Raw genomic sequence first — 21,229 nt, 5'->3', positions numbered from 1 at the left:
TTTTGTCATAAATTAAAAATCCACCAAAAAACAAAATGGTCGCCTATGACCAACGAACTCCCGTATCCAGATACTAGCGTACAGTCATTGTCCATAACCTGTATATCTGTCAGATACTTTCTGATGGGCTATCAATAATCAGATTCTAATTCGAGCTGCATTCGTGTTTAGCTACTGCTGGCACTTGGGAAGTAATTTCAACGTATCGCTGAACCTAATACACATCACGAATGTCTTACAATTATGAGGAATTGTCCTGGTCGGGTGAGTCCAGCTGCATTTTAACTTCCACCCAACAATTGACCTGAATATTTTAATTTACAATTTCCGTCCTGACATGAATTTTAGATGTTAAAGACATGCTGCGAAAGTGGCGAGAGACCACCGACCGAAAAAGTGAGAGCATAGTTCAGCTATGGGAGGCTGTGCTGGAGGAAAAGATGGGCAAATTGGGGAATGAACGACATATTATCCTGGAACAAGTGGTGATTGCTGCATTGGACTGTGGCCGCATGGACATTGCCGATAAGTGCATGAAGGAGTTGATAGCAGAGTTTCCGGATAGTATGCGAGTTCATAGGCTGAAGGCTATGCGTTTCGAGATGTTAGAGAGCTACGATAAGGCTCTAGAAATTTTGGATGGTATTATTAAGAAGGACGAGACGAACCCATCGGCGAGGAAGCGCAAAGTTGCCATTCTGAAAGCGAAGGGAATGAACTTGGAGGCTATAGCTGAAATATGTGATTATCTGACAAAGTGAGTAGTTATCGTAAAGGTTATTAATTAATTTTACCGAAAACTAGGACTAAGTGCCAAGCATTTAGGTTCGGACGATTCTACCTAATTAAAAGGTAAAAGGCGTGGGTGCTGATGACCAGCGGAAGGTTAGTGAGAGAATCTGTCGAACTCTCTGCAACATCGAGGACGTACGCAGAATGATGTATTTCTGCATGGTTTGAACCAGACTGCGAGAGTCCCAAGACATTAAGGGAAACCGTGAGGCATTTAAGGAACAATACCTGCAGCAGACAATATTATGGAACTGCAACCACCCTCTTGAGACGCTAAATTTCTTTGATTTCTCCAGCCAGTAGCTCATAGTCTACCTTCTTCTTCACGTATTTGCGTTCAATGTTGCTATTATGGGGGATAGCAATATCAATAATATACGCGGATCGATCTTATCAACTAACAACACGTCAGACTTGTTGTATGGTATATCATAATCATCATCATCAACGGCGCAACAACCGGTATGCGGTCTAGGCCTGCCTTAATAAGGAACTCCAGACATCCCGGTTTTGAGCCGAGGTTCACAAATTCGATATCCCTAAAAGCTGTCTGGCGGTCTGGCCTACGCCATCGCTCCATCTTAAGCAGGGTCTTCCTCGTCTTCTTTTTTCACCATAGATATTGCCGTATACGGATTAAGTGACCCGCCCACCGTAACCTATTGAGTGAGATTTTATCCACAATCTGACGGTCATGGTATCGCTCATAGATTTCGTCGTTATGTAGGCTACGGAATCGTCCATCCTCATGTAGGGGGCCAAAAATTCTCCGGACGATTCTTCTCTCGAACGCGGTCAAGAGTTCGCAATTTTTCTTGTTAAGAACCCAAGTCTCCGAGGAATACATGAGGACTGGCAAGATCATAGTCTTGTACAGTAACAGCTTTGACCCTATGGTGAGACGTTTCGAGCGAGTTCCAATACATGCTGAAAGCAGAACTATTAAGTACTGTCTGCGGATCATATCGGTAAACCGTTTTTGATGGACCAACTTACATACAGCATTATGCCAGTTTGTGTCAGAATTTAGATGGTCGTTCTACACCCGTTCATTATGAGATTTCTATAAGCTCGATTGGTGACCACGCTGTTCTGAATGGCACACATGAATCCTTCCGTCTGAACAATAGGCTCCCCAGCACACAACCATTTGTTCGACAGATGCAGATCGTCAAATGGCTGCCAGCGACAATCCATTTACCCTGCAATGCCTTTGACTTCCATTCAATTATACGCTCTTCGTCTGACTTCACCCCACTGAGTGGATTGAAAGGTCGATTCTTCAAGTAAAGTGGAGTCAGCCCGCAATCTGCCTCACAAACAGCCGCATGCAAGGGACTCGCCTGCTCTTTGCTGTAAAAATAAGCGCGTAGCTAGTCGACTTGTCGGTGATGCTGTGCCGCAATATCAACCACTGCCCTGCCTCCGATGTCACGCTGCATTCGTAATTTGGACACAGTAGTCCGTATCCGCTTCTGCATGCTTTCCAGATCGGTTTCGTTCGGCAATATTCCGAATGCATATGCTAGTGAAGGGATACCGAATATATTCAGTGTGATTATTTTATTCTTTTCCGAGAGATGCGATTTCAGCATCAACTGAAGACGTCGCAGAAATTCGGAAAGCAGAGCATCCTTCAGATCACTAACTCGAGCATGGATTTTTTTCTTGCAGAATTCCTAAGTATTTGATAGAAGTCTGGCTCGGTCGTAGCTTGAATACTATCTGCGGCATGCGGCTCGTGATGACCTTTACGGATGGCTTGAATTCAACATTTGTTCAATCCAAATTCCTTCCGAATACGACTAAACGACTAACGACTAAACATGTTTATTATTCACAATATATTTTTAAGGTGGTTATCAGTACCAGCATACAGCTTGATGTCTTCTAAGTACGTAGGCCATACTTTATTGCGAAACCATAGTGTCTAGCATCATTCAGTAGCGATTAAAAGGGGTTCAGTGTCATCCAAAACCAAACGGAAATCCTCCTGGAAGTTACCTCTCCGCACACAGATAGGCTTTGAGTTATTGGTACCCTTACATTAATGTGCTGATAAGGTGATATGCCATCCTTCCATAATTGCCGCCAAAAACTTTATTAGTTTCGGATCAATGCGGTACAGATGTAGGACATTGATTAGCTATCTGTGCGTGACGTTGTCAACCTTGGCATAATCGATATAGCAACTAAATGGGTTTTCTTGGCCTCTATTTTCTTGTGCTACAACTATCGAGTCGATAATGAGTTGTTCGAACAGAATGTTGTTGGTCTCCAGGTACGCATTGATCCTTCTGCTAATAATGGATATTATGAATTTGTAGAGATAAGGTAAGTAATCCCCGCAGTTAGGAAGGGAAATTCCTCCGGCCGACCTGGTTTATGCTAGTCCCAAGCGATCATTTATACTGGTAAATTTTTTGTACCAGAAGTTCTGCATCCGATCTAGACCTGGGTCCTTTCTCTTCTTCGAGCTATTTATAGTGAACTCGCGAACTTCTTATTCGAAAAATTCAAGCCCGGGATGGTGGGGGCCTTAAGCGATGATTCACTGAGCAAGCTGGGCGGGTAACACCGAAAGCCCATCCCAATATTCCTCAGCTTCCTTTAGCGAAAACTGCACTGTGATCTGAAAAAGGTTTCGCTGGTTCCTTGCGTATGTTGCATTTTGAACACGCCTGGAGTGACTTTCGCCATACCATAGTCGAGACGCAAACTCATCATTGATTTGAGATAGACTTCTCGGAGTAACTGGAGATGCATAGAACCTGGGAACACCTGGTCTATGCAAAGAATCCATTTCCGAGAAGTCTATACAAGCTGTTTGGAATTCATCCCGAACTTCAGCGGAGACTTCAGCCGGACGGTGAAGAAGAGTGTTCCGGTGAGTACTGAAACTATTGCCCGCAGTATGGGCGCCTCTGCGTCTATCGACTCTTGGTCACCAGTTTGCATGATGACCTCAAGTCAAATACGTTCCCTGATGATGGCCAGGATTGTGTCCCTGCGAGTAATGAAGCCGCATTGATCTGGGACCCGCTGCACAGTCATGTGCGCATATTGCAGGAAGCGCTCGAGGAATCTCTGGTACAACAAGAGGTGGTAAGGTGGTAGTAGAAGCGGATGAAAAATAGATTCATTTCCTCAGCTACTTAACCGGTTGCTTTACCGAACCTGCTGAAGTGGTCGGCAATTCTTCTGGTCATCGTGGCAGCTAGACGTCCACGATTAGCGGTTTCGACGTCCTGTTCCCCGTTACGCAAGCCCGACCCGGTCACCAAGTTAGACGACTTCCGCCGCTTAAGTTTCTCCCTCTCCTCATTTTTGGATTTGTATTTTATTTCTAACTGCCAGGATGGTGCTAGCTTCCCCAGCGAAGAATTTGCCGGACTACAAACCTCCTGCGCTTTCCTGAACTACACCCTGAGACGCTAGGGTGAAGATGCCATTGAAGCTAGCAATTTATAATAATAAACCGGTGGTTCGGTACCGATAACCGGCGGCAGTTGAGTCAGGTTTTCATAATGGATAACATGGTATTGAAATCGAAGACTCGACGTATAGCCCCAACGGTGGCCACAGCGTTGTGCTGTCTACAGCGCTCATTTTATTGAAATCGCATAGGCCGCAGATGGAAAAAAAAATTTTTATCAGTTGCTTCTACTTCGATTTCGCCACTCAAGGGCAGATGAAACTCAAATAGCCCTTTATTTTGTTCAATAGAACGCGTGCGCGTAACTGTTGAATGGATTCTATGGAGTATAGGGGCAATACTTAGGGCCTCGCTTATCGTTAGGCTTCAAAATTTAATATGAATTAAAATCTATCTATAATTTTCAATTCCTTTGAAATTATAGCTCGAATCTATGGCGAAGGGTTAAGGGTTGAATTTTCAACCCCATACTCAGAGGGGGATGAGGAGTTTATAGAGGAGGTAGGAGGTTCTCCTCTTCAAACCCGATGAAAACTTGTGGTGGTGACTCCCCCGAAAAAGTTATTGCAACTCGGAAGTGGGGTGGTGACCCTGAATAAAAACAAACTTAAGAAGTGTATAATTCCCGTGTAAATTTCATTAACTAGAACTATACCCATCTTCATAAAAATTTCATCGTTTGAAAGTATAAAAATTTCTTGGACTAATTCGAAAATCAGATCAAAAATTGGTGAGTGGGAATTGTGGGAATACCGACGACAAATACGAAATTTTCGAGGCAAAGGGTAGGATTTTTCTCTGATGATGTTTCGCATCGAAAAATTTCTACAGGTGAAAACGAGAAGTCTAGATTCGGAAGGGTCGTCAAATTCTGAAGTGTGAAAATCTTCTAAGCATTTCTCAGTAATGTGGACAATTTAAAGTGGTTGAAGGCGCTTATCAATTCATATAAAATCAAATTAGAAGTTCAATGTTGGAAATAGACACTACTGTGAAACACGAAAGGAGATAAAGGAATGAAAAGTATCTTCTGAAGTGAGTGCTTTTCAAAACTGTTTACAAATTGAATTTTGAAATTGGAGTAAATTATTTGTTATTATTGCTTGAAAAAAAACAGAAACGCCGCAAGGGACGCCACGGAACTCTTTTCCTCCGCCTTGTCAACTCTCCTTTTTCTTGTCATTTGTCGCTGCGGATTGTCATTTGCCGTTGCTTTGTTATAAAATATCCACTGACAAATATAGATGCCATGGTGTGGCTGGAGAGTCTTCCGAGGAGCACACAGGTCATCCAAGCAAGTTCGTATTCAGGATCTCTTGGACACGTTGACCGCCACCGCCGATAAAATTCATTTGGCCCACGTGTGACCGGTGGTTGGCGAGGTTCCGCGTGACACGTCAAACCAGATAGCTAAGCTCGGGCAGCCGATGGCAGCCATAAAAGCCATTGTTTCTAAATTGGTAGTCGGCGCTTTGTGTTCGGAAAGTGGGACAAAACTACGGTCTAGATCAGCCTCCCGAAAAGGTGATTAAGTAGTAGGTCATTCAGAAAGAAGCCATTAAGAAATTGAAAGTGTGTCAGATAGAAGATGAAGGAATCGTAATTTGCAAAATTTTGGGATTCCAGGATGATTTTAAGGGGGACCTTGCAGTCAATTACTAAAAATTATAGTAAAATACTATTATTAACTTTATTTGAATACATATCGGTATTGATGGTATTTCGGAGCCTAGGCACTAAATCGTGACAGTCTCTTAATATTTTTTCAAATTTTTCAATTGGGTAGTTTCTGAAAATGGGTCCTTGAAAAAATGATCACTTTCAACCTCTGTACTACCCACTTTTCCAGCAAATGTCAAAAATAAGAACAGCTTCGGAAAATACTAACCGAGACCTTTCATTTGATACCCAACATGACTATATCTGGTGAAAAATTCGACGTAGAACGATGCAACTCATTGTATGCATGAGCAGTTCTCACCTTTCGCACCTTTGGTGTCAATCGCTATAACCGTTTCCGATATGTGCGTCCGATACATACGTGTGACAGGCAGACTGTAAACCGATTTTAATAAGATTTTGTTTTACAATGACTATAACATGCTAGCAATCCAAAAAAAGCTAAGCTCCATGAAGCTGCATGAAGAAGACTGACGACCTGTATGTAACAAAATTGGACGGGGAAGAACTAGTAGTTTCTGCAAGCTGCTGCAAGGGAAACTTAAAACACTGTGAAATCTTTGGTTACCATTGAGAAAGGCAGAGCTGACATATGCTTTGATGTTTTTAAAGCCCCTGGCATGGATGGCATCTACCTCTCGATATTAAAGGAAGATATAGAGCGACCGCTTAGGAAACATGTTTTTGACCTGTCTGACTCTGGGCTACATGCCTTCTTGTTAACAAAAGATTAAGGCGGCTTTCATAGCAAAGCTCGGAAAGGATGACTAATCAACTTCTGGTAAACTAGCTTCATATTATTTTCGCTGAAATGTGTGAAGGGACTAATTGTGTCATATGATAAATGATTAGTTGGAAAGTCCTGTGATTCTGCTCTTCATTCATTCGGCACATGTAAACTAGCTTTATCGCAAAGAACTGTATAACTAGGTATTCCTATCGATGTAAGCACGATGTGCGTGGCGTAAAAAAGCATTCGCCAATGCTGCGATGGGATTACATTTTTCCGACAAAGACACATTGTCTGTCTGATGTTTGAAGCACGCATAGACATTAGGCTGTGTGTTGTCTCAGGCAGTCAGAGACATTTGTCTACGCCAGGCTTAAGTTAATAATAGTGTTTTTAACATGTATATCTTGCAAATACACCAGGCAATATTCTGTTGCAAATACAAGCAATATTCTGTTGTGTCGCCCCTTCTGTAGCATGTTTAGGATATAGAATTATGGAATTAACAGAAACACTAATGGAATGAGCAATAAACTAAATATATTTGGGATCTGGATCTCTGTAACGTCACAGTGCAAATTGACTTTCAAGAGTGTCTTTTTTGGCATGAATTGCCAAGGGCTATAGAGCGTTTACCTTTATCCAAAGTATTGCGTGCGTCATGATTTTTCCATTATAAGAACTGCAAATAAAACCTGTATTTTATTGTAACTATTAAGATAAAACAATATCATCTGGAAAATTGGAAAAAGGAAATTCGAAAGGTTTATTTTTTTTTAAGTAAATTCAAGTAATAACTATTGTAGTAGCATCTTATGTGCACATCTCATATAATCAATAAATAGGTAAAATGCATCAAGTTTAAGAGACGGATATGTGTTATGTTTGATTCGCCTCTGCGTGTGTCCCTTAACTGGTAATCCAATCCTTGAATTTAGAGACAGCTTTTTGGGAAACAATGACGTTTTTGTTGTTCAGTCGTTATTTGTACTCCAGAACCACCGGTCACCGTTTTTTTCGGTTCCATAAGATGGTCACGATAACGTGAAACATAAATTTTTTGTCGAATTACTCGGAACCCCAACAAGGTTTTTTTTCTCGAATATCGTCATCATCGCCCTGCACTAATTAGTAATGATTTTGATTAAGCATGAAAGCTAACATATAAATTCGATAAATCTTTATTTTTATGGGAAATTCTGAAAGTTGTGAAGAGTTCGTAGACTGCCCAGAATTTATATTTATTACAAGGTTGATATCCTCACAAAATACAATCCTGGGCGGTAGTTTTATTGTTGAATGAATCTCCCCGGTTTTTCATAGTTTAAAGGCGCGATGGTTGCGGGATTAAAGCGTCAGCCTCGCAATTTCGCTGCTCTAGGTTTGAATCCCAGTCGTCATGCGTGTCTGAGTTTGTCTCGCTGCCGTGAGCTTTTCGCTTGCACATCGTTAAGTCTGATGATAATGAAATTGAAGTACAGTCTGACTGTGTGGATACCCTCTACTCCATTAAGGAGTGAACAGGAAACACTACAAGTGCGTCAAGAATGTACGCTACTATACATGCTTTCCGCAAATATATCCACTTTTGTACGGCAGTGGTGGCTGCCAGGCTGCGCGTTCTGAACAAAAGTTTTTGATTTGAATAGCCGAAGACATACACTGTTTGTTTGCCACTTAGGCGAGACTTATTGAGACATATCATTGATAAAATAACTCAAATTAGTGTTAGCAAATCCAACTTAATAGTGAAAATTGCTGGAACTGTGCCGAAAACTTTCCAAATTATATTATCTGCAGTGAAGCTCTACCTACAGCGGAAGAAATGATTAATACCTGCAGATTCCCATCACACCTAAACAATTGAAACCGTAATGCCTGTAATTCGTCTGAAGAGTGTAATTGTGCGATAATAATATTCATTTAATTTAAAAAAGGTATTATCCAAATATTAAATTCAATACAAAATATCTATGTAAATTTACAGATTCATGTCGGATCAAGAGGCTTGGCATGAACTTTGCAATCTTTACCTGCAAGAAGCCGATTTTGAAAAAGCCGTTTTTTGTATGGAAGAACTACTTCTCCACAATCCCCACAGTTATTTATTGCATTTACGGATAGCCGACATTCGTTATACTATGGTAAGTTTCAAATTCACTCACACTTACGCTTATGATATATTATATTTCGTAGATATATATCATGTTTAGACATGAGTGTTTACCAAAGACATTGTTTTTTGTCCTTTTCAGGGTGGCACAGAAAACATGGAGACAGCTAAATCGTATTATTTGTATGCAATTAAGTTGAACCCTACCAATCTTCGTGCCCTTTATGGATTATACTTGGTATGTTTTTAATTATTTTATTGAATAATTGAAAAGAAGGTGGTAATGGAATTACTTTTTCAACAGTGCTGTCTGCATATCACGAACTCGAAAACCGTTCTCGCAAAACGTAAGGAGGCACAAACTCTTGGACAATGGGCACTAACACAAATTTCTGAAAAGAATTCCAAACGTAAATCAAAAACTAGCAATAAATATATTGCAGCTTTAGATTCTGCATTTGCCAATATGGACATAAAAGGAAAATAGTTTTATTTCAGGGTTTTCATGTTTTAAATGTTTTATGAAAATATTGTATTCCATTACCAAATATAGCGGGTTACTATAATAAATGTTCGCTTTTATTTCCTTGTAATTTATTTCATGTATATATTTATAATTTCGATCGCGTTGTGCAAATGTAAATTTGTGCAAAGGACTCTTTTCCAAGAATGAAATGGGAACTTAAAACTGTACATGAATTAATTCTTGTTACCTAGAAGTGCGCGGTTGCGATGTGTACAGTGTAAACAATTCTTAGACACAAACTTGCATATTGTTAAAAATGGCCTTTCCTTAAATAAAACCACCAAACCAAAGATAGTCCCAATCGAACTCAATTTATCATAGTAAATACAATAAATGAATCCAATAATAAACTTGACCTACAGCCTAAAACGAGAAAATTTTTAAAAACTCAAACTCGTCAGTGCATCCAATTAATCACAATTAATTGAACAATATTGGTCAATTTATGAGTCAAGCAAATAGCATGGCCAAGAGTACATCGATTCCTCTTCCCGCAACGCGAATCTTTCCTACAGAAAGACAGCTGATCAAGGGTCAATATTTCATTTACATGCAGCTGCGTAGGAGATCGAGTGACCAATGTACTTGCTCAATTGACTTACAACAACTGGCCTATAAAATTCCCGGGGTTGGAATTTCTTTCTTATCGAACCTGTTTGCCGAGTCTTCTTAATGACCATTCTTACGCACTCAGAAATACTATTGTTATCAAGACTCCCAAAAGAGAAGAAGATAACAATTTCGTGCTTTAAAAACATGCAATCTATTGCGATTGTGCAGAATACCCTTACCACGAACGCACACATTCTCTCAAAATTATCAGAAATGTTGTAATACTTTTCGTATTTAGTTGACTTGATTAGAAGAGATTATGGCAACAGAAATGTTGGTAGCGATACTGATAATTGTATGTACACAAGACAATTTGATTACCAATACATCATACCAATCGACAGATAAGTGATCAAGTCATTTCGGAGATATTAGTTTCTTCTGTACGTTCAGAATAGCAAGTGGTGCAGTGTCTGAAAAAGTGTTACAATGTTGTCTGTTGGAAAAGTAGGATTTCTTGGCGGTGGAAAAATGGCACAGGCTATGATGAAAGGATTAATAAATGCAGGTGCGGATAGAAGGCTATGAAAATGTGAAAGTGGATAGATATTTGTTGTTTATGCTTTCTGGTTGGTGTGGCAGTTAATTCAATGTTCGGGTTTTTATACAAAATGGTCAATTATGTGTAATTATCAAACCTTTTGCTACTAGATGACTAAATATTTTATTGGATGAACGATCGTGGGCGAACAAAAAGAAATATAAATTCCATATGAACTTTTTAATTTTGTGGGTATTAGGATAATATTGCGAAATTGAAGAGAAGAGAAATCGATTTCATCGATGGTGAGTTATCTATGTGTTCTGGTTTGATATCATCACAATTTTAGTTACGGACGGATTAAGTCTGATGCGAACACTAAACCCCAAGTGAAATCTTTGAAAATATAGTGGGTATTTCTTAACAACCGAATTCGGTGAGAAGTTTTCGCAAAAAGAAACATGCATAATTTGAAATGTAAGCATCTTAGGGTATGTACGAAGGCTGAAAGTAGTTAGCGGTGTACCTAAAGCAGACAATGTTATGGGAGCTGAAACCACTTCATCAAGAGCTCCAGTTTAGTTTCCGTTCATATCCACAAATTTCGGCTCAAAGCTGCTTTTGTTAACGATATATAATATTTAGGGCGACCTGCCATACCTACTTTGCTGGCTTGTTATGAACTAAATGATTATCAAATGAAACTTATTGGCTCTGTCAAGTTGACCTAATACATTTCATATCGACATGTTATCAGCCGATGTTTGTTTGCCTGATTCTGATAGATTACCTTACATAAAACATTCTATTTATCAATGTATTGCACCCGTACCATCCTAATGTAGTTAGAAATAAAATAGTTCAAAATTGCTCACGCATCACATAGTCTAACTAGATCAATCACTCCCAGAATCAGTTTTCTATAAGCGCGAGTGCCGACTACACCGTCTGGAGTCACGTACTCATAAAACAAAACAACGATACGAAGCTATTTGTTAAGAAAATGAATTGTTTATTCTTTTAGAAATTTTACGTGATATATTTGAAATTTGGACTATGTAGCATATATCTGCTCTCAACTATTTCTAAATCGACTTCTGCCTGTAACATAGGTGCCTGTGTCACTTCTGCCGTGGGAGCAACGTGACCAAACCATAGCCAAGTGTTGCTTGTTTTTTTTTATTTATTCAAAACCACTTGTTTCGGACTTGAGCTGATCTAAGCAGAGTCGTGCATCTAGTTGACGGCATAGTGGACTAATTGAAAGAAAGTGCCCCTCATACAAAATGTCTAAAAACAAACTACCGTGGAAGACATTCTATCCTCATTGAAACACTCGATCCTGAATTGACCAAAGATTTATATCGTCAGATCAGTACATAAGTTGAAAACCACAAAAAAATCATTGATTTAGGAAAATAAACTGTGGGATGACTTCAACACGCCATATAAAGGATATAGCTCAATACACTCTCTTTTGTAGGTATATATAACCTGAAACCACGAGTCTCTTCGAGTGTTTTAGGGGTTCATGGACGGTCCGTCCTCTCAGGTCCCTTTCGAGGTATAAATCTTTTCATGGAAAAATTTAACGTTCGTTTGTTTAGAAACCAAAAAAATGAAAAAAGAGCTCTGCTGCCCTCTAATAGCAAATTAAAATATAAATTCCTCCAACCAAGTTTCACACTGTGGTTTATCATTAAATGCGATTTGCCTTTTTTAAGTGTGGGGAATTTCTATTTTTTTATATTTGGGGAATTTGATCATTCTTTCCCATTATTCGGTAGACATGTCGCTATGTTTTCCGCGGACGATTTCCAAATTTTTATTTAATTTCATTTTACAGCCTCTAATAGGTCGTAGGTCGGAATTAGTTTTTTTAATTATGCCATTTTCATATTTCAAAATAAAAAAGCATCTTAGGAAAGCATAGCCATATAAATTACAAATATTTTTAATTTTTTTTTATTTGAGACATCTGTTAACCAAAGTCTTACCACAAGAGCGCGTGTCACACTTTCGTAGTTCAAGGGCGTTTCAAAGTCGCAGGGGCGGTTATTATTAATTTTCAAAAATGCAAATAAAACGAAGATTGTATTGAAAAAATGATAAAAAAAAATTCTCAGTTACCTTCGATAGTTCTTTAGCAATTATTTCCCAGAAATTGGCTTGAAATTAGACGAGCCCTGAAACTTATGAACACCGATCTACAGCACTCTGTAATATTTCCAAAAAGCTGGAATCTATTCGTTCTAAATTTCTGGACTGCGATAAGTGCTGCGGAATGATTTTCCTAGCTAGGTGTCTGGGAATTCCCTCTGCTTCCTAGACATTCGAGCAAAATTTACCCCGAACATTACCTATCGTTGTAATGCTTCCGGCAGTATCATGTTCTCGGATGTGATTCAAGTGCTGCATCAGCATGGCAATTCAACACACAGTTAGAGCGTTTTAATACGATCTGCGGCCTCAAGCGGCTGCTTCATCGGGCACCAGTGTAGTTTCGGCTTCTGAGACGTCCCTATCTGGCGCTGCAGATAGCCTGCTAGCGACTGCGATTAATGATACTGGCGCCATATCTAAGTCGCTCCGAACGACAAATCTATCGCCTTTGTATGTACAATATTCCAGTATAATTATAAAAGATCGTATCCAAGCCAAACTATCTCTAAAAACCGCCTTCAATGCAAGGAAACAAATATCTTGTGATTTACTCTGCCGCTATTTTTCTTCTCTTCTTCTCTCCCACTAGTGCGGCCTGGTTCGTGCCTCCTGCCATTCCCCTTCTTACCATTTCCCCATTAGAGTACTGCATTGGCAATCTTAACGTCAACATCTTTTGGATTAAAACTGGTCAGTCCATTTCCCTTCTCCAGTTCATTATTTTTAACAAGAACCTTGAAAAGAACTGTTTTCCTAGTTTGTGTAGAGAGGGTCTTATCATCACTATTCGCAGGGGTAAAGGTGAGACAGCATCTGAAGAGTTGCCTCTTTTTTGAGGATGAAACCGCCGGGAATGATTTAAGTTCTTTTCTATTCTATTCTGGTGGTGGTGGTGGTCATTATTCACATTTAATTTAGTCGCTAGAAACTAGTCGCTAGAAATTAGTCGCTATATATATATATATATACCTGGCGTACCAGGTTTATCCTCACCTGAGTTGCAAACGCAGAGCTGCATGCGACCAGGCGCGTGTCATGGGTTGCGGATAATGACATGACCCACCGAGTCAGCTACGAATATCGCAAGTTAATCTTGTAAATAAGTACCGTTCAGGGGGAGTAAACCTCCTTAACAAATCCGTAATCCGGGGTGAAGGGATCGACGCGCCTATCGGATGAATTGCAGTGACGTTACACTGTATTTCAGCGGCTCCCCTCCAAATACCTTCCCTACCTTTGGAGGTAACCATGGGGCATTGCAACATTGGGGCTCTGTTGCAGGGTTGACTGCTTCCCCAATACTCGTGGGAATAAAATTGGGGAAAACAATTTAAATTCTTTTAATGGGACCCCAGGGACACGAAGACAGTACCCAACACGGTTAAGGGTCGTTTAACAACATCAGAGCGACTCTTCGCCCTTGGATGTTTTGGCGGTTATGTCGTCAACCACCAGGGACGGGAGACCTAGGCGTCGTATGGTTTGGACGAACCAACTCAACGAATTTATCGTCCGCGCCTATTACCGTGTCACGGATTTGGAGCGGAATCCATCAGGATACAGACATCGACTACATGACGCGTTCATAACCCGATTTCCGGAGCTAAGTCATGTTCCGGAACAGAACATCGTCAACCAGTACCGGGTGATCGTGAATAACAACCGAGTTGCCTTACCAACTAGGCAACAAATCTTCCAAGAGGTTTCACTTGAGCTCGGGCTGGAGTCATCAAATTACCGGACTAGTCAAAGGAGTAACACAAGTACTCCACCTGTAAGGCACTCCATGAATCCAGTAGTCAGGAGAAGCTTAGTAACTGGGGATGTCGACCCAATTTATAATGAGGCTTTGACCGCATTCCAGGTCGCATTCACAGAGTATGCTGAGATTCTCCCAGACGCTAGGCCAAAGATCCCAAAACTGAAGTTTACTTCGGCAACTACTAACATCATTGCTGCCGTTGACAGAATTTTGGCTGATCGTTTGGCTAGCGAGATTACTGCTACAGAGGTTCACAGCCTGATCTACGTTGCAGCTGCCACGGTTATTCGTCTCCATAACCAACATCTTAGAGCGAATAACAGAGGTATGCGCAGAAGGACTTTACCGTTCTGGATGTTTCGACTCAACAAAAGAGTCGAAAAGTTGAGAAAGGAGATTGGTCGTGTGACGCAAGCACTCCTTGGAAATCCATCACCAAGAGTGCACAGATCATTGGAAACTACCATCTGTCCAATGATATGCCATTCGAAGAAATCCTCGAGGTGCTAAAGCAGAAACCTGCGGTATGCTCCAATCGCATCCGTAGGTATCAGAAAAGCTTTCAGCGAAGGGCAGACGACACCTTGTTCTTCCAGAACCAACGGGGATTCTACAAAAATCTCACCAGCTCAGATAGGGAAAGTAACCTTGATCTGGATGAGGCAGAAGACTTCTGGAGAAGTGTTTGGAGCGAATCCAGCCGTTGCAATTTAGAAGCAGCGTGGCTCCCACACCTTATGCGTTCATGCGAGGCCCTCCCCGAAATGACCATGCCTGACGTAACTGAAGTCGACGTTGAAGCAGCCCTTGACAAGGCAGGTAACTGGAAGGCGCCAGGAGTTGACAAGATTCACAACTTCTGGCTGAAGCGGTTCAAGAGCACTCACAGGATATTGGCAAATCAATTTAATCAGATGATTGCCGATCCTGATTTAGTTCCACCATTTTTCACCAAGGGGATAACTTTCCTCATCCCCAAGGAACAGGGTGTCTCTTACCCTTCAAAATGTCGACCAATTACTTGTCTTCCTACCATCTACAAGGTCTTCACTTCAGTTCTGTGCGCGAACATCTCAAAACATCTTGATGTTCATAAATTGATAGGTGAGGAGCAAAAAGGATGCGCAAAAGGCTCCCGAGGCTGCAAAGAACAGCTTATAATCGATACGGTAGCTGTAAAGCAGGCTGTCCACCAAAAACGAAACATCTCGACAGCCTACATCGATTATAAATCAGCCGTTGACTCCATATCACATTCGTGGTTACTACAAGTGTTACGCTTGTATAAAATCAACCCGAATGTCGTTCTTCAACTGAGAACAGTAATGAAGAATTGAAGCACGAAGCTATCGGTATCTTCGCAAACTTCAGGAGAGATACCAATCAGGCGTGGCATTTTCCAAGGCGACTCTCTAAGCCCACTGTGGTTTTGTTTGGCTTTGAATCCGCTATCCCATCTTTTGCATGAAAGCAAATACGGGTTCCAAGTCAAGCATGGCATATTGTCGAAATGTACATTAAGCCATTTAATGTACATTGACGACATCAAATTGTATGCCAAAGACGAGAACCAACTTCGCTCCTTGCTGGACATCACCATCCAGTTCAGCAGGGATATCGGCATGCAGTTGGGTTTGGAGAAATGTCGCATAAAAACAATTGTTCGGGGAAAACACACCGACAACGAAGGATACAGCCAAAATAACATCCGAATTGAGGGCATGGATTCGGACGACGTCTACAAATACCTCGGCATATTACAAGCAACAACACCTGCTGTAGCAATAATCAAATCTAAGTTGCTGGGGGAATTTGAACGGCGTCTGGATCTTGTCCTTAAAACTGAGCTGTACGGGAAAAATAAAATCATGGCAATCAACACCTTCGCCATTCCCGTCCTTCTATACACTTTCGGTGTGATACAGTGGATTAACACTGATTTAGAATCTGTCAATAGACGGGTAAGGGTAGTTCTTGCAAACAACAACATGCACAATAGAGCTGCCGAAAAATTGAGGATCACTATCCCACGTCATCAGGGAGGAAGGGGGTGCTTGATTTAAAAACGTTGCACTACAAGCAAGTGCATTCTCTTCGTGAGTTTTTCTATGAGAAACAATCCTCTAGCCAAATACATCAGGCTACTGTCATGGCAGATAATAAATTATCTCCTTTGAACTTGAGAAGCAGAGAATGGGATCCCATGTCGAATGTTACTTCAGTAAAACAGAAGATCGACATGTGGAAAGAGAAACCCATTCACGGAGGTCATATCAAAAATTTGTTGTTGTCAGGCATTGACATCGAAGCCTCCAATAAATGGTTGACAAATGGTGTACTTTTCTATGAGACCGAAACATTCCTAACTTCAATTCAGGATGCTTCGCTCCCAACAAAAAATTATAAACGGTACATTCTTCACGACTCCTCAATCACCAACTCCAGTTGTAGATTATGCAACTGTGAAGAGGAGACCATCCAGCACATAACATCTGCGTGCAGGATGTTGAGCGGTACCGAGTAAACCAATCGTCATAACTCCGTCTGCAAGATTCTTCATCAAAACCTTGCGTTGAAGTATAACTTAGTGGCAACTACCATCCTTACTATAAGTATACTCCGCAGAGAATCTTGGAAAATGATCGGATCAAACTACTGTGGGATCACACTATTGCCACCGACCACAGCGTTAATCATAACAGACCCGATCTAGTTCTGCTTCTGAAGGAAGAACGAGCGTGCTTTATAATCGATGTAGCCGTACCGTTGGACCGGAACACTGTTGAAAAACAGCACGAAAAAATTCGGAACTACGGCCCCTTGGCAGACGATATGAAGCAGACCTGGAGACTACAAAAGATCGAAGTAGTCCCAGTAGTAATTTCAACGACGGAATTAGTCCCGCAGAACTTACATAAAGCGCTGAAAACGCTCGATCTTAGGGCTGGACTATACATGGAGATGCAAAAAGCGGTTATCCTTGCAACCTGTGCTATAGTCCGAAGAGTCCTGTTCGGTAACAATCTGACCTAATGGGTTTCAGTCTTGATCCGCACTGTCTTCGATATAAGATCCATGTCTCTGTAGTGTAGAACCTCCGCGTCATTGGCTGAAGTGTTTGCGACAATCGGGATGTAGTAATACATTTTCGCATGATCGCACACACTTTGCGTTAAAACGCATCATCGCTGTGATGCGGGCCTTTGGATGTTGCCTTCAGCCCATCCTTAGGTTGGTCGCCCCTCGGTCCGGTTGGGCGGGAAGAGGGTCCGTGGGCTTTTTTAACTATATTCACATAGTTAGATTAATCGTTGAAGGCATTTTGTACATAGCAGAGGTTTTTGAAAGTTTTCTCGCAAAAGAAGTCGAGATGCTGGATAAAGTGGTAATCAGCGGACGACGGGTCTAGCAAGTATGGCAGATAAGACAGGGTTTTTTAGCCCATACGGGCAAAAACTCTGGCTGGTAGTGCTTCGTGTAGTTGAGCGTTGTAGTGAAGAAGTATGGACTCTTTTCTGTTGGCCAATTTCGGGCGCATGCAAGTATGCTGCAATTTTTGGTGCATTTCGTCAATTTGTTGGTCTTACTTCACGGTCAAATCGTTCTGTCTAGATTCCTGAAGCTGTTATAATGAGAGAAGATGCAACGGGGATTATGGTCAATGACACCCACTAATCGAAATTTGTTTTTCTTCCAAGCTGCTGTATGTGAATGCAAAGCATTGTATGCGTTACATTTAGTTTAGATGCAAGTTCTCCCTCTTGTAGGCAGATTAACTTCGCATAGGGTCCTTAGTTTGCCCTTTATTTAGAATTAATTTAAGATTCAAATACCAAACAAAAAACAACTTTCTTTAATAATATATTATTATGCTTTTTTTATTTATTTAATTTTGTTCTGATGATGGAGCGCAAATATTAAAGTTGCCCTGCAATGTCAGAATATTTATGAGATAACATATATTTAAGCTGCTAGTTCGCACTACTTGGAATCCCTAGATATGCTTCCAATTCTGGAAAACCTGTAGTGGAATTTGAATTTATTTCGAACCTAGGATCTCATTTTAGACTGTTACGAAAGAATAATGTTTCGATGTATTTTGAACCTGTTTATTACGAGAGCCTAACCTAGTTACCTGTTTCTAAATCTACAAAATTGCGTTTTTTAGAAGACCTCGATTGTTCGAATATTTGCCACCCCCTAGATATGAGCCCATTTTGCAGATCTTTCTCTTTTTTCAAATTCGCAATATTAACGGAAGTTTTGAAGATCAACTTCTTACCTCATTTGGTCACATTTAATGGTACACTTTAACTGCCAGATGGTGTGATAATTTCTGCAGTGGGTATTCTGCAAAGATGTCGACCTAAGATGCTTCCTTCCTCTTTCAATTCTTCTATTTTTTGGGCATTTAATCGAACCAATTTCTCTGGTTTTTTTTTCAAACTTTTCTTCGAGGGTTTAATTGGTTTGAAACTTTTTGTTATCTTTAAAATGAATCAATATAGATAATTTTCATTCATGGTAGATTGGCGTCAACCAATTCACTTATGGAATTTATTAATATCCTTTTTCTTACTATTTTATTATGTTCATCCATTTCAGGACTGGTTGAAGCGAAGTCAATCGTGGCAAGTGTTCACCCACAAGACCTTCCAAACATAAAATGTGTAAAGGTAACTTCTATGCTTAATTGTCGAGTTTTTACCCGCTAATAATATACGATCAACCATTGATCAATAGGATTTGGGAGCTGAGGCCGTAGTAGAAAATCTTCCTGTGGTAAAACAATCTGATGTAGTTTTTATTACGGTCAAACCTGATGTCGTCCCGCAAGCTTTATCAGAAGTAAAATCTGCAAGTGCAAATAAATTATTTTTATCCATAGCAATGGGCATTACTGTTGCAGATTTAAGAAAGGTATATTTTTTTTCTATTATGAAGTGTTAAACAAGTTGATATGCTACATGGGGTGAAAATCTTCGGATTAACTATGACGAAACATGGTTTTGTCAAAAATCTATTTTATTTTTCAATATAGTTTCCTTTAAGCGTATTACATTCTGTGACGTATTAGAACCTCTCATATAATATAATTTGTCGTACAATTCGTAATTCGTAATTGGGCCGTCTTCCCAGAAATCATCTTTCCAAGTTAAGAAACATATAGTAATCGGTTGGAATAACATCTGGAGAATATGGTTGTCTTTCTAGCTGTTTGACATGCACTGCTACCATATTGGTTATTTCTATGGTATAAATATATTGTTATATTGTTTTGTTTGCCTGTATTTTTCCCAATAAAAATGCAATGGTTGACCAAGAAATGAAAGTATTTATTCCTTACTACTTCAGAAAAACACATTTTTACTATAAAAACTTGTGAACCAATCGGCAAATTGTCAGGAAATTTTCGTGGTATGGATTTGTAGCGACTGCTACGGCTATCGTCTTTTGAGATACAACGACTTGAATTTGAATACTAAAAAAATTTTATTTGACTAGGTCGTTTTTTATAACACCTCATGACGAATTGTAACATCTGATCTTTTTCTATGCGTGCGATACTCCGTTGTCTGTTAGCAGGCCACCGGGCCACTATATATACTACCTTATTAGTACCACCTATATGTTAGTCTGAGAATTTTTCACTCCATATAATATCATAGATACAACTCTTCTTTATTTCTCAAATTGTATTATTTTAACGTAGAATCTCCACGAAAACAGCCGAATAATTCGAATTATGTCCAACATTCCAATCACTGTTCAAGCTGGATGTTCAGCTTTTGTAAGAGGATCAAATGTTACAGATGAAGATGCAAAACTGACGCAGCAGTTACTTAAATCGGTTGGTCACTGCGAAGAAGTAAATGAAAAATTGCTAGATGTAATAACTGCGTTGGCAGGCAGTGGACCGGCATTTATTTTCGTCCTTATTGAATCTCTTGCCGATGGTGCTGTGAAGATGGGTATGCCTAGGGATGTTGCCTATCGTTTTGCATCACAGACAGTTCTCGGTGCTGCACAAATGGTTCGGGATTCCAAAGAACATCCTGGCAAACTGAAGGATGATGTTACAAGTCCAGGGGGCTCAACCGCCGCTGGATTGAATTATTTAGATAAAATGAGTAAGTGATTTTTTATTTGACATATTTCTAAGATTTTTTAAGAATATTTCTATCATTTTAGACTTCAGAGCTGCAGCTGCTGGTGCAGTTGAAATGGCGACATTGCGAAGTAAAGGAATTATATCTTAGGGATCTAAGTGCTATTATATAAATCGTGCATGGATGTTGTATCTATAGTTAAATAATATTGTCAAGGTGCAGGCAGATCTCACCTCTTGAGGATGGAACTCTACTGTTATATTCAAGAAAATAGTGAACAACTGTAAATTAAACTTTTTGTTAGTTTTATTCAAAATAAGCGTAGAATTTATTATTAAAGTGTTACCATATATCAATTATGTATTAATTACGGACCGTGCGATCCTTGATTCGGTTCCTATGAAAATATTCCAAAGTTTCATTCAGCTAATGACATAAATACGCCATATAGGGATTCATGAGAGATGAAGCCAAATTGATAACCATCTTGACTACACTTAAAACCATTTCTAATCTGCCTTGGTTAAAGACAAGAGCATCACCAAATCTACAAGAACTATGGATCTTGGAAAAATATATAATAAATAAGCTAAAATAGATAAATGCATCCCATAATGTAACCGGGCTTCTAGTATACGGAGCAAACTATCGAAGACAATTCAGGCCAAAATAACATACAATCCAAATTAAACAATTCAATCTTTTTTTTCGAAGACTTTCTCAGATAATTTCAATTGATTTCTTGTTAATCTTAAAATATGACTCCAGATTAAAGGAAAGTACTAACTTGATGGTTGTTGTCAGCCAACAGAGCTTATTTCAGC

The 21,229-nt window shown here is 39.9% G+C and overlaps 2 protein-coding genes across 3 annotated transcripts; both read left to right on the top strand.

Moving 5' to 3' along the window:
• The first annotated feature begins 76 nt into the window (after positions 1–76).
• On the top strand, positions 77–9,321 carry LOC119657687 (ER membrane protein complex subunit 2-like). The gene is made up of 5 exons (XM_038064721.1): positions 77–264; positions 349–757; positions 8,626–8,782; positions 8,894–8,989; positions 9,056–9,321. The coding sequence occupies exons 1-5, from the start codon at positions 231–233 to the stop codon at positions 9,236–9,238; spliced, it is 879 nt and encodes a 292-aa protein (XP_037920649.1). The 5' UTR covers positions 77–230; the 3' UTR covers positions 9,239–9,321.
• A 923-nt stretch (positions 9,322–10,244) lies between these two features.
• LOC119646800 (pyrroline-5-carboxylate reductase 2) lies at positions 10,245–20,761 on the top strand. Of its 2 annotated transcripts, none has more exons than XM_038047390.1 (5): positions 10,245–10,397; positions 18,901–18,971; positions 19,039–19,215; positions 20,009–20,426; positions 20,488–20,761. In XM_038047390.1, the coding sequence occupies exons 1-5, from the start codon at positions 10,319–10,321 to the stop codon at positions 20,553–20,555; spliced, it is 813 nt and encodes a 270-aa protein (XP_037903318.1). In that variant the 5' UTR covers positions 10,245–10,318; the 3' UTR covers positions 20,556–20,761. The 2 variants fall into 2 exon arrangements, with proteins under 2 accessions (XP_037903318.1, XP_037903320.1); XM_038047392.1 differs by lacking the exon at positions 10,245–10,397 and adding an exon at positions 10,434–10,675.
• The last annotated feature ends 468 nt before the right edge of the window (positions 20,762–21,229 follow it).

Source organism: Hermetia illucens, chromosome 1, assembly GCF_905115235.1.
Source record: "Hermetia illucens chromosome 1, iHerIll2.2.curated.20191125, whole genome shotgun sequence".
Classification (NCBI taxonomy): Eukaryota; Metazoa; Arthropoda; class Insecta; order Diptera; family Stratiomyidae; genus Hermetia; species Hermetia illucens.
This window is presented reverse-complemented; position numbering and strand designations above follow the sequence as displayed.